At 39.4% G+C, this 14,239-nt stretch overlaps 1 protein-coding gene and 1 long non-coding RNA gene across 2 annotated transcripts in view; one reads left to right on the forward strand and one right to left on the reverse strand.

The window, feature by feature from the left end:
* Positions 1-262: 262 nt before the first annotated feature.
* Positions 263-2,490, reverse strand: LOC136014342 (uncharacterized). The gene is made up of 3 exons (XR_010612647.1): positions 2,349-2,490; positions 1,871-1,998; positions 263-964 (listed from the first exon to the last, which is right to left on the reverse strand). It is a non-coding gene; the product is annotated as an uncharacterized LOC136014342 (long non-coding RNA).
* A 51-nt stretch (positions 2,491-2,541) lies between these two features.
* FAM184A (family with sequence similarity 184 member A) overlaps positions 2,542-14,239 on the forward strand; it is a 67,366-nt gene continuing 55,668 nt past the window's right edge. Inside the window, exon 1 of the mRNA XM_065680988.1 lies at positions 2,542-3,023. Within this exon, the coding sequence (XP_065537060.1) occupies positions 2,856-3,023 (168 nt within the window). The 5' untranslated portion in view covers positions 2,542-2,855. The remainder of the gene's footprint in view (positions 3,024-14,239) is intronic.

Here is a 14,239-nt window from a genome sequence, read left to right on the forward strand (position 1 = left end):
CTACTATGCTGATGAGACATGAAATCCCATCAGGTCAAAAAGAGCACAAAGGTCCTTACTGTTCTGCTGGATAAAGCCTCTCTCTTCAAAACCTTAAAAAAAAAAGGCTCTATGCAGACCTGAATGGAAAAGAGCTTAGCAGGCATTGTCTGAGCTCTAAAGACATAAAATGTGTAAAAAGCCACTTGAAAAAAAAAATTAAATATGAAAACTACTACTAAAAGGCACATGAAATATACGTAACGAATATTTAATCACTTTTTTGATTTAAAAGCACTCAAACAAAGCTTAATATTTAGTAGCTCAGGAGACAAAAATTAAAAGTTTGACTGTTTAGTCCTAGCAGATATAAGTGACTTCAAAATGCTTCAAAATTGATTTGGGGCCAATATGAACCACAGCAAATATGGATATTCCTCAGAAGAAACTGAAAAAAATAAACCAGTGAGGCTTTGTGTGGCAGAAGAAATGTTGAAAAATCCAAACCAGGTTTTTTAAGTAAATATCCAAAACATTTTATATGTGTAGATTGAAATTAAAAAACTTTCTCTAATTTTTGACACTTCTAGGAGCAATAATAAACTGAGCCAGCCATTCCTTAATATCAGAAGGATTATTAGGCACACTAATATTCTTTTTTTGCACAAGAATTAAGAAGCTTGCTTAAGATCACACAATCAGTCAGACACAACCATTATCTGTAACCAATTCTTCACAGTCTACTCCTTTAATTACTAGTTTGACCTTTCTAGACGTGAAAAATCATGGTCTTCCCTGCTACTGAATTATTTTTTAATTTGATAAAACTGAATTAACAGCGTGTGCTATTCATGGATGTCATATATGGACACTGATTTGATGCAGATGCTCACAATATTCTTTCTTCCCCTTGTATTTCATCTGTATGAATCACTGCCCGGGTAGGCACCATCTGTCCTTTGTCCTCTGTTGCCAGAATGGGCCACTTCAGAAGGAAAAAAAAATAAAAATCAGTGTCAGAACAATGCAAATTCTGAGTTTAAGGCAATGGGGCGACTTAGAGACTGGGAATAAATTACTTCCTAGACTCCTCGTTATTCAGAATAGTTTGGGTTTATTACATTTTTTTATACATGAGACTTTTTCCAGAACCACTGTAGTTCTTCTGGCCCTTTTTTGAACAACTTTCCAGTGTGCTGATGCATGGAAATTACAGACCCGAGACCTCCATACAAGTATTTCTCTTGTACTCTCCCGATCTGTCAAAAAGTAGCAACATCTAGTTGTACCTTCTGGATAGCATCCTGTCTGAAGAAGCTCATTTGCCCAGTGACCCGTGACTGCCAGTTTCCACTGGCAGCCAATGTTTAGTTGTTTCTCATACTATATAAGCACGAATCTTTATTAGAAAGCAAGGTACATTGCTCTGTAATATGGATCTCTTCTTATAATTTACTATTCCACCTACTTCTATCCTTTGCAAATTCTAACTGATGCTCTTCTCCATACTCTTGCTGAAAACAACAGATTTAGCCATGTATTTTTGTACTTTACCCCTTCGGTAATTCTTCTGCCCACAAAGAATGCAAGCGAAGAGATCTGTAGAGCAGAAAAGAAAAACTAAACCAGAGAAAAGATAAACTACTCAACAGAGACTACCAAGGACTTTTTAATAGATGAGTGCTGAGGCTGTTAATCAGGAAATCAAATGTGTCTAACCACATTAATATATATCTATATTCTCACAAGGCCAGAGCCTAGCAGAGAGATTTTAAATTGTTAAAGAGGGTGGCTATTCTCGAGAGTTGCACAGGATGGAAATAGAAGAGAGCGGTCAAATCCAAGCTAAAGGGCAGAACAAACTCAGCTGTGAATTCTTTCTGGCAGAGACCTTTGTTTCATCCCATCAGGTCTGAAAGCGTGGTCTGCAGAGACTCTTCTGCAGCAATGGAGGAGACTGGCTGGCTCAAGCGGATGCCGCCTCTTCATCCGGCTGGGACACCTCACGATCTGTGGCTTCTTCCCTCAAAACATGAAGTAATTGGGCCATCAACTGATTATCTAATTTACTAGCTACCCCAGTTTTAAGACGCTACTTGCTCCTACCACCGACTTCTGTGAGGAAACGACACTTCCTCCACCGCAGAGCAGTACCCACCCAGGGGCCAGCAATACCTTACCACCCTTACGCACCCATGCGCACCGGGCTTAGTGCCCCGGGCACCTTTCCAGGGCTGCAGAGCTCTGCCCCAGCCCCCTCGGCACCCACTGCATTTCCAGGGCTCCGCATGAGGAAAGCCTTACACAGCTACCTCAGATGGCCCAAGCCCTGCCCCGGGGGCCGCCCTCGCTGAAGCCCGTACACTCACCCCGCTCCGCCCCGCCCGGAGCAGCGAGGCCGCCGCCGACAGGTCCCAGCGCCAACGGCCGGAGCGAGCGAGGCGAGCGGGCGCAGCGTAGCGCGGGAGGGAGGAAGCGAGGCTCCTCGTGGCGGCGCGCGCGCTGCCGCCGTGTGGCGGTCGCGGCCCCGGCCCCTCCGGAGGCGGCGGGCGGCGGGCGGGCCGGTGACGTGGGGGCTGCGCTGAGCAAACAGCCCGGCGGCAGCCCGGCAACCGGGCACCGCCGCTCCGCCCGAGGGCAGGGTCGGCCTGGCCTCCCCGCCCGCTGTCGGGAAGCGGACGGGGAGGAGAGGCTGGAGCCCCTTCGCTCCGCGGCCCCGGAAGGCTGACGCCGCAGCCCGGCGTGGCCGGTGGGCACGGTGGCAGTAGGGAGCGACCGAGGCTGGTCCTGAGGCGGGAGGAGCCGCCTCGGGCAGCGTTTCGCGGTAGGGCCGGTGCCAGCGGAGCCCGATCAGCGGCGGCGGCCGGGCGGTGAAGATGGCGACCCCGGGGATGGGCTGGCAGCAACCGCAGCACGGCTACGGCGGCGGCTCCGCTCCCGGCGCTGGAAAACTCGGCTCGGGCTCCGCGGCGCCGGGTCCGGGCGCTGAGCACAGCCCGGACCTGCATTTCAAAATGAGCAAGAAGATCGCCCAGCTCACCAAGGTGAGCTCCCGCCTCCAAGGAGGCGCGCCGGGTCCTGTGCCCCCCGAGCTTCTCCCTCTTATGCTCTGTTTCCCTTCGCTTCTCGCCGTCACCCGTGTGCCTGAAGAGGCCGGCTCTCCTCGGGGGGTGTTAAACCCGGGTGCGCTGCGGCCGGGCTGTACCCGAATGCCAGGCCTGCGGCTGCCGCCTTGCCCTGGCAGCGGCCCCGGGCCCAAAGGAGAAGAGCGCCGAGCCGGGGCCCTGCGGTGAGAGCTCCGGCCTGGCGCTGCGTGGGGGCAGCGGGCGCAGAAACAGCCGCAGTGCCGGTCCTCGGCTGGTTGTGTCCGAATCCGGCTGGCATGGCCAGGTACCGGGGTGTGCGGGAGGCGAGCCCTGGCGCGCTTGCGGTTTATTCTATGAAAACTGTGGCTTCTCTTCTAACCCTTTAGTAAGCAGTTCTCCGAGAACGGAGAAATAACGGAGAAATAGAGAAATTCAAGTGGTGCTTGCTGTCCTTTTCCTGGGGATAAATACCCTTATTTAAGGTATCTAGCAGTATTTTAAAGCCTTAGGTGGTGAGAGCGAAGTGTTAGAAGTATCTCTGGTCTGTGTTGCTGGCTGAACAGTTTTTCATTCTGTCATCCCCAGTATAAAAAATACCTTGTATCTTTGTTAAAAGTTGGGGTCAAACTACAAGGTGTTTTGAAAGCACAGTGTTAAGGCTGGTAGGCCCCAAATGTGGTCGTAGCTACGATTTACTTGGAATAGCTTAAAAAATTCGTTGATGCTCTAATCTCTCTTTTGTGATGCTCAACCTGAACGTGAATAGCATTGTTTAGGAAATGAAAGACGAGCTTTCTTTGTTAAACAGAAAGCAGAAGAAGTAATTTCTGTCAAGAATTACATGGCTGAAACATTTAAAGGTAATTTAAAAGCACTGTGGGAACTGATGGTATTCTTCAAATATATGCAAAATGGATGAAGGTGACATTTCGTTGGAACAACTAAGAGTGAAGGCTGCAGGCAGTCTCACAGTGGAGAAAGTTCATATTTCTGCACAGTTGATGCACTGTTGACCAGTTAAAAATAAAGGTGCAAAACCCAGCTGGAGACCATAAATGTATTTTAGACTTACCTTGAGGCCTAGTGCATATGCGAAGTAATACTTTCAAATAATACTTTTTCATTTCTGTGTGTCCTTTGATATATTTCCTTTCTCTAGGAACTTCCTGAGCAGTTTATAGATGATTTCAGAAACAGTGTTCCACTTCACAACAAAAGTCATTTGTGTATACCCATGAGTTCCACATCACTGGGCATGTGCCCTGTGCTCTTTCAGTTATTATGTGTCAAGTATCTTGAGGTGGATGAGGGTTAAATATGGATTTTGATGTGTGATGTTGGACTATTTTGAACTTCTGTATTGGAAAACATGAAGAGAGTGAAAGTAAATACTGTTTTGTTTGGAGGTTTTAATGTTTTTTTTTATGATGCACAGTAGAGTTCTAAAATTGTAGAAATTGTGTGCATGTCTGTTCTGCTAAAGACTTAAGAGTGGTGCAAGTAAAAGCTATGAATTTTCTTCTGCTTATGTGTGTAAAATAACTGTAAACTATGTGTTTGTACAAAGAGTTTATATGTGAATTAGGATGTTGCAGGATTGGAATATTGTATTTGTTTCACAGTGAGTTGCAGATTCTGGTAATGTTTTAGTTTGCATGTTTGTGTTCTGTTTTCAAGTTTTAGGGAGAAAACTTGGAAAATCAGCTGATCTTTGTACTGACTGATAGTCTGGAGCAAAGAACAGTATTTTTGGATGTGATACAGGATTTGTAATAAAAATGCTTGCACCTATTGCAAGAATAAAATTAAGGGAAATAAATATTCTATGGCATTAATTTAATAGAGGTAGAAGTGCAAATTTTGACAAGTTTGTAGTTAGAGGGCTCAGGACCTACATTTCTGTTGACTTGACCTTTCAGAAAGGGAGGCTTAAAAGAAGTATAGAGACTTCTGGGTAAAGTATAATCGAAACTTTCTAACCTGCTCTAGAATCTGAAGCCTGATTTGATAATAGCTGTGGAAGTTAATCCTTGCGAAAGGATTCAAGCTACAGGGGGAAAACTGAAAAGCAATATTTATTTCTGTAAGTGGGAGTTGACTTTCAGAGAAGAATTAACTTCACTTTGCAGAAGTTTTCTGGAAATAAGATGATGGGAAAAAAAATATTAGGGTGTTTCTGTGGAGGTCTTTTGACCAAATTGTGCTGTTCTAGCTTTGCCAAATGCTTGCTAACTTAGGTCTATAGTGTTTCACTTCAGTAATCTAGGAAGTTCTTATCAAGAATGATACTTCTTAATTGTGCTTCTCAAATTGTTTAATGTCTTATATGTGACACTTCTCACACACCTTCAATTGTTTTCACTAATTTTTTTTTTTTTTTTTTCTTCCAAATCTTCTCTAAGACGGCCTTGAGGATATATTCAGTTTCTCAGTGGATTCAGAGCTGAAGTCAGGTGCTTTACCCAGGTCAAAGCAAACCCACCAATATAGTATAGGAAAAGGAAATTGAAATATGCACTGCCAAAGGGATATACATAGTTAAGTTACTGAGACAGCTTCAGTCTCTGACAAAAGAATTGTGACTCAGTAGTTTGTTTTTGCTCACCCTTGTATAGTTTGTGTTATGAGCCGTGAGTAGCAGCAGAAGAAAATGCTTTCCCCATAGAAGATGCAGGTCACTCATGAAGTAAATATGAAATTCCATAATTAGGATTTATCTGTTTTTCTAATAGTTTCACATTACTTAGAATCTGATGTTTCAGTCAAAACAATACAGGAACACAAAGAGAAAGGTGAAATTTGTTCAATAGCCAGATTTAATCAGTGATTCACAGTGAGGCAAAATAAGAAATCCATTTCACTAAGCACAACATTTCTGAGGTGCTTAACTATGCTTTAACTTCTGACAGGGAGGGGAAGACTTGCTTGATTTAACTTTAATATGCTTAATTCACAGGGGAAGGTAAAACAAGTAGTTAGACATGCAGCTTTAAAAAATAAGATGATACTCCATGTCCTGTTTAAAGACTGTGGTAAATTGTAACTGAAGCAATTTTAGGTTTTTCTATTCAGCATAAGCTCCTTAGTTTTAGGAGTTTTGAAAGATCTGTGTACCAGTTTGGGGATAAAGTAGCATCTGACACAAAGATTAAAGCCAAGAAGAAATAAACTGTGATTATAAGATTGCATATATGTGTTTCTACTACTGCATGCTGGAGTGCTAATGCAGTGTTGAATTATGCCTGCCACAGATGAAAATATGCATATGTATATTTAATTAGCTTGCATAAGGCAACTGAAATAGAAAACAAAAAGCGCGTTGCTGCTATGCCTATATTAATAGGGGAGAATGGGATTAGTGTTTGCAATTGCCAAAGGAGTAGAAGTTCAGGTGTTTTTTTTGTTGTTTTTTTTTGGTGGTTGTGGTTTTTTGGTGTTTTTTTTTTTTGTGGTTTTGATGTTTGTTTTAGTTGTTGGTTGGTTTGGTTTGTTGTTTTTTGGTGCTGTGGGGTTTTCTTTGTTCTTTGTTTTGTTTGGGTTTTTTTTTTTTGCGCTGTAGTACTGTAGTTTGCAAATGGAGCATTTGTGATTGAGAAATCCATATCCTAAATGTGTCTGCAAAATCTGTTGTGCAAGCCTTTTGACATCAACATAAATCTTTTACTTTTATGGAACAACTGCATGATCCACATTGGGATTACGCAATGAGAATCTTCAGCATTGATTTGGTTGCATATTAGTTGCAGAAATTTTACATTAGCTGGAAGAAGAGTCTGCGTCTTCTGCCTTGCAGATGATACATACTTTACAGTGATCATTTCTATCTATTTAATAAAAAGAAAAAAAATGGTACAGAACTCCGATGTTTTCTCTTAGCTTGGAGCTGGAAGGTTCTGTTCTGGAAAGATTCCAAAAAACTGGAGTAGTTCAAAGGCTAAGGCAACAAAGTTATTCAAGGCTTGTTATAATTCAGTAAACATGAAACTAGAATCTGGGACTCTTGGGACCAGAGTTCTGTTCTCAACTCTGCCATCAGCTTGCTGTGTAAATTTGAGAAACTGCTTTTTTTTTACAACAGCAACAAAAAATAATTTCTCCGTTATTTTCCTGTTTTCCTCTGTTAGAGAGAAGTATTTAGAGAATAGATGTCAATGTTGTAGTTAACCGAGTGAGTTGAGCTGCTTGAAGATGTAAATTTATTTCAAGGAATAAAGAGCAAATTTTATGATCTCTAATTCAGATGGTTATGCTTGTTATTGTGTGGAATTTTTGTCTGGAATAGTTAAAGGTGTCCCTCAGCTATCACCGAATGCACAGCTGTGGAAGTAAGAGTTATAGGGTGTAACTTACATTAATGATTCTTAACAAAATGTTTCCAGTGAAACTTTATCAGTTTTTATTTGGAAATGTTTTGCATGAGGGAGGCTGGAGGAGAAACCCAGTTTAACCTGTTGAAGAACGCTCATTGTACATAGAATTGGAATAAGGCATAAAAGAAGAACCCTTAAAAATAGGGGAAAAATGAGTGTCTAAAACCCTTGTAGAACTGTTTTGATGTTAGCTGTCATCATGTGGTATTTGATGCCATTAACAGTTTTGTGAAAACTTGGGGTTTTTCAAGCAGCCTTATGCCATTTCTCCAATGTGTGTTAACATTGGCAGTAGGCCAGTATTTGCTAACAGTTCTGGGATTTCATGAAAAGAACTGAAATTTTTGAGGCGGGTGTGATTTGAGTACATATTTGATTCCAAAATTTTTGCATATGCTTCTGACTGGTAATGTGGGAATAAATGTTATGTTTTATTGCCACATAAAAGTAGTTTTCAGGGACCAGAAAAATATGAAAATATAGTATCAGATATTCAACTAATTTGCATTTTTTCTGGAGATACTTAATTTTGGTTTCTGTTAATTATTCCAAACGTAGCTGAAGTAAGCCCTCTAAGAAGGTAGAGACCTTCTAGGAGGAACTGAGAAAGTTAGAGACACAATATTTCTGAAGCAAGTATCTTAATATTTGGAGGTTTTAATCATGCTAGAATAGGCTCTCCATCTTCCCTTTCTGGCTCTGTCCATGGGGTGTTTTGTGTCCTCTTTCTACAGTAGTTATGATCTTCACAAGGGATATTCACAGAAGGGAGGTTTTCTGTACCTGTGGTGGTATAAGGACAAAGGTGGGACAGAGTAAAAGTGGCATGTCTTTAATACCATCTGATATAGTTCAGATAAAGTAAATAGGGCTTTCAGGCTCTCAAAATCATCTTCAGACCTTAAAGACAATAACTGCTGATTTTATTAATCTGAATACTTGGTAGTTGAAGCACTTAAAATTACTTTACAACAGCTGTGGCTTCTAATTTGAACCTGCAGCAGTCTTTCTTACCTTCCATTTTTTGTAGGACAAGAATTACGGAATTTTGTGTTACAGTTAATATGCTTTTTGGCTCTGAAAGAAGAGATCGGGGATCTTAAAAAATAGAAAAAAAAGTCAACAGTCCTGTTACGAAGCCTGGGAACTCTTGTTTATCCTGACTAGTTAAGAAAAGTTAATTGTTTTGATACTTGACGACCTTGGGACTGTGTATCCCTCAAATGGTTCTTTGATTCATTATCATTGCCCATCTGTAATGTGAGACTGCAAGGGTGCTCTATGGACCTGATATGGGTATCTTTTAGAGCTTAGTGTTGTGGTATGTGTGAATTAGGTCAATAACTTTACAGTCTGTTGTCACAGGACATCAAGAAGAAAGGAGTAGGACAAGAATGAAGTATTTTTAATACTAAAAAAAATGACTCAAATTAGATTCCTTTGCTCTCCACCTGCATAGTCTTAATGGTTGACTATAAACTTGGAGTTCTTCTGAGACCACTGACAGCTTAATGTTCTAAAGATATTTTCTGGATATGCATGTAACTGAAAGTGGGATGTTGTTGAAAAACTGTCTGATCACACATTCATGTAAATTACTAGTCTAAAAGACCTCTTTAATATGGTTGTGCATATATTGGTTTCTCTGAGACTGCTGGGTGGGGTTTTTTTTTTTTTTTTTGCTATTGTTTATTTTTTGGGGGCAGGTTGGAGGAAGGGTTGTTGGTTGGGTTTTATCCTCACATTTGTGAGGCACTGGAAGAGATTCCACAGAGAAGTTGTAGATGCCCCATTCCTGGAAGTGTTCAAGGCCAGGTTGGACAGGGCTTGGAGTAACCTGGTCTAGTGGAAGATGTCCCTGCTTGTGGCAGGGTGGTTGGAACTAGATGATCTTTAAAATGAACCCCAACCATTTTATGATTCTATGAACAGTCAAAATGAAGAGACAAATTAGGATAGAGGAGAAATAATACAATGTGGCACTTAGGGACATAGGTTAGTGGTGGACTTGGCAGTATTAGGTTTATAGTTTGATGGTCTTAAGGGTCTTTTCCAACATAAGCAATTCTGTGATTCTATATGTATCCTCTTGCTCCATGCTTATACTTATTTATTGCTATGGTTGAATAATACATAGTTACGAAGAGCTGGAAAACTGTTAGAATTTATCGCCCTGATATGTACTTCAGCAGTTAAATCTGATATATCAGTGCATTAATGATGTTTAAAGACAACCTGAAAGACAGGGATTTTAGTACAAAGTTCAATGTTGCTGACATGTCAGAATTAAAAAACTAAAGAAGAAATAACATGCAGGCCATAAATGAATCCTGGTGTTGTAACGTACGTAATGTTTGAAATCTGTAGCTCTTTAGCTGCTCTTTACATACAACGATATAGAACCTATGGAAAAAAAAAAAATTGAAATAGTTGCAAACTGGTTTGATTTTGTTTGTTTTATGGTTGTTACAGTTTTGAGTACTGCATTATTAAAGGAAGCTTTTGCTATTATCTTGAGTCAGATAAGATCAAGAAAGTGCAAGTTCAGAGCTAAGAATATGATACTGAAATGCTTTCTTCCAGATGTGAAAGTTGTAAACAGGAGAGCCTTTATGTATATTTGAAAAAAAAAAAATCAATGGTTGAACTCTATGTGTTTGTACAACGTTTTTATAGGTTAATTTTTTTGTGCATTTGTGAATTGCTTAAACACATGGACAGAGCACTTTGAAGTCCTCAGTCCTGCAAGGAGTTTTGATTTATGAGGTCCTATAAAAATGCATCAGCAGAAGACAGTTGGATTTTTTGGTATTGAATCCCATGAATTCATGAAGAAGTTGTTTTAAAATGATGAGTCTTATCGCTTCTTTAGAAAAAAGTTAGATTGCAATTTAATTTTAGTTGTAGTGGTTCTGTACTCTTTTCACACACTGTAAAGCTGTATTTAGTTACAGTGTTGTGTTTGGATGTTTCTGTATTGTCATGCAATGTATTGGTCACACATACTTTTTTTTTTAATATATATATTTATATATATATGGAAGTACATTTAGATGTATCCAGTACATGTGTAGAATACATGTTATTTGTCATAAGTCATTGTGTTGGTGCAGTAACTTCCAGCTTTAAGTAGCTTGTAACCGCTGAAATTCTTTCAATATCTCATTCTCTAAACTCAGGCTTTGGCTTTAATAAAAACAGTCACTTTGTCAGTGATCCCAAGGTTTCCCCACCCCTGCTAGTCTCTATTGGAAACTTTGCTCTCCTGTTAACTGCGCGGAGGAGGGGGGCAAACCTTGAGTAATCGCTACCTTTTTCTGTTTGCAGGCCAATTGCTAAATAGATCCATCAAATCTCAACATAACATTATGAAATCAGATGTGTATGTCTTTTGGCTAAAACAAATTTGGCAGTAGTAAGCCAGGTTTTTATGTATTCTTCTAACGACTGATGTCATACCAATAACCAAAGGTACTGCATTCCGCAAATAATCAGAAGAAACAAAACCAGTTTAAAGCTATTCACCATCTCATCCTACTTATCATGTGTTACCTGGTTCTGTTTCCTGAGTTGGGCTTTTTTAACTGAATCTAGAAGGCTGTGAGGAAGAGCAACCTTTTCCTGATGTTGTTACTTGTCTGGGCTCAAAATGACAGCCTTTAAAAATAGCTACTATTAAAAAGCTCATGAAGTCCTTCCTGTTTATGATGCTCCTGTTAAATGAACGACAACCTTTTAGCTGAAAGAGGTAGTGTGAGGTAATCATACAAAATCCTTGCTTTCTATTTTCATTTTTATGAGACTACTTTAATCTTTCCAGACAGTTTCCTAAAATTTCACTTCTGGAAACATGACCTGTAATGTGTTTAGAAAACAGGTGTATTATAATCCAGAGATTTTTTTACTTCAACAGTGCTTTTGTTCACAACACAACTGAAAGCTATAACTTTTAGTAAAGGGTGTCTGACACTGCCTTCTCAGATCTAGTATTTTGCAGTCTGGATGCTGATGTGTTTGGATAGGTTGTACTAAAATGTCTTTCAGTAACCTCCTATGACTGTCTTTGTCCTTTTAAAATCTGACAAATGAATATAAGGTTAAATTATTTCTGTAATAAAGATTAGGGAAAACTACTTGATTTTTTTTAATTTTATTTATCAGCTTTGTGTAAATATGTGTTTCACACTTTATAAAATACAGTTTATTTGTAGCTGCTAGTCATAAATAATCAAGGATGTGTTTACAGATTAAAAAAAAATTGAAACACCTTGAAATCTATGTACATGATTCTTTCCAGCATTAACCTGTATTGCCAACACAGTAATGTATACTGCTTACATATTTATTTAAAAAAATACCGTTTGTGTTTTGTCACTGAGTGACAGTACTTACTGAGTGGTAGTACTTACTTTGAAATTTTTGATCAATTGTTTTGTTTGGGTTCTTCACTAACTTTCCATGTCATATCTAAAATAGCATCATCATCTAGTTCCATTCAGTTCCTGTGCCATAAAAATCAGCCCTGCCCTTCTCTCACTCTTCCCCTCCCTTCGCTACCCGCCTCCCCCACTCCTCCGGTTTTTTGGTGTTTTTTTTTTTTTTTGCTTTTTAAAAGCATATGGCCATTTGCTTTATGCTGAGATAGAATTTGCAAAGATATGTCCTCAAGCAGAGACTGGACTTTGACATGAAATCAGTTTATGTATTCTTTGAGCTGTTTTAGTTATGGTCTGTAGCTGTTCTCTCTACTCCCATGATTCTTGTCTTGCCTTTCTGTATTTCTGTGCTCTCCCTCACACTTTGCCGTGTATTTCTTTTCAGTCTACAGCATAGACCATTCACAATTTGGTGTATTTAGTATATCTGCTTTACCTCCAAATACATAATGCACAAGATCGTAATTCTTGTAATTTATGTTTGGGCAGGCACTGTTTTACAAAGTGTCTTTGTACCTTCTGTATAAGTAAAGAGCCTGAAGCAAGTTTACCTTCTGTTGGTTTTCATTGTTTCCCATAGCTAGGTGTTGGTACTCTGGAATAAACTATATTCAAAATCCCAGATTTTATTTTTTTAGTTTATTTTTTTTATGAAGCTGTTACGTGATAGACATTTTCCTCTAATGGCAGTTGTAAAATATTTTGGGTGGTTTTGCTGTTGGTGTTTTTTGCTGTTGTTGGGGTTTTGGGGTTTTATTTCTTTTTGGTTTGTTGTTTTTTGTTTTTTTTTCTTATAGGCATGTGCTCACTGGTCCTGAGGGAAACTGAATTTCCTGGTTTCAGAAAACTGTTAGTTTGGCAAAGTGGGAGAGAAAAGTAACATGTCCTCTCAGTATATATCAAAAAGTTACATGCTGATTGTGACCTGTAGCTTCTGTATTTGCCTGTATGAAATTCTGATAAATGACCCTTAAAATCTTACTGAAGTCCTGACTGACATGCTATATTTGACTTTAGATTTGCCAGTAATCTTGAGCCTCTTCTTTTCTTATATATAGGAAAGGTATTCTTCTAGGTTCTTACAGAAAAAGGAAGATTTTCTTTTTTAAAATGTGCAAAAAGAAAACTTTCTCATCATAAAAATATCCCCGTAGTTTGGAAAAAAAAAAAAAAAAAGAAAGAAAAGAAAAAGAGAGTAAGTTCAAGTTTATCTCAGGACTGATTTGAACGAAGAATGGGATATATATTTCAGTGAAGTCTGATGCTGTACGTGATTATCTTGGAAGCCGTGTGAAGCGGAGCCTTGTCTGATGCTCTGCCTGTCGGTTGTGTTGAGCAGTTGTGAAGTTTTCTCTTGCCTGTTTTGCTCTGCTGCCGCGGAGGTGGAGAATGGCGACGGCCTGCCGCTCTCCTTCGTGCTGAACAGAGGGCTTGCCACTCGGGCATCGTTTGTAGCTCTCCGTGGTGCTGAACATGGGGCCGCCTCGGCGTTTTAGCTTAACTGGCACTGATGTCAAAAGCAAACAAGTTTTGCTTCCTGTTATGCAAATCAGTACGTTTCCCTACTAGCAAGATCTCTTTAGAGGCCCAATTTACATAACTACAGTTTCCAGGTCTTTGTATGTAGTCGGTGTAGTGAGCTATAACTTTGATTACAATGAACACTATGGAGGCAAGTGCAGTTAATTATTTCTCTGAAAATGTGTGCCATGCCTTTTTGCAGTAGCTTCTCAAAAGCCTAACAAAAAGAGCAAGAAGTGAAAATTAAAGCAAGCACTAATATTTTTCTGGGTGCTCTGTCATTTAGCAAATTAAGAAATGATTGAGAATATTTAAAAGTGCAGCAGCACTTTATCCATATTGTCAGGATTGTAAAAGAGGGGTTCAAGTTTGATTTCCAAAGCTGACTTAGGGAATATACAATACACAACTTGATGATTTCTTTCAGGATTTATAATTGGTTTAGTTCTGTTCTTAAAAGATAAGAATTCAATTGTTTTCGGGTTTTAAAAAGTAGGAGATGCAGCTGTCTTGTTATAAAATTAATTAAAGGTATGTATTCTATTTGCAAATGTTGCCCAAAGTATCTGAGATTCAAAAGCCCTTGTAGCCTCAAAAAGACGAGGAAAATGCAACTTGAGTATTTTATACTACAAAAAAAAAAAAAATCTATTTTGATGATTAATCAAAACCAGTGATACAGATGTGTAAAATTACTACCTTTTCCACCCTGTTTTTCCACTTAGGTGTTACTACTTTTTGTTTTGGGAAACTCTGAACTTAATATCACTCTGCTTGGAGAATTTGTTTGTGTATGGAACAATTCTTGTAGAGTGATGATCTTGCTATTTCATTTGTTTTGCCAAGG

Source organism: Lathamus discolor, chromosome 5 (assembly GCF_037157495.1).
Source record: "Lathamus discolor isolate bLatDis1 chromosome 5, bLatDis1.hap1, whole genome shotgun sequence".
Taxonomy (NCBI): domain Eukaryota; kingdom Metazoa; phylum Chordata; class Aves; order Psittaciformes; family Psittacidae; genus Lathamus; species Lathamus discolor.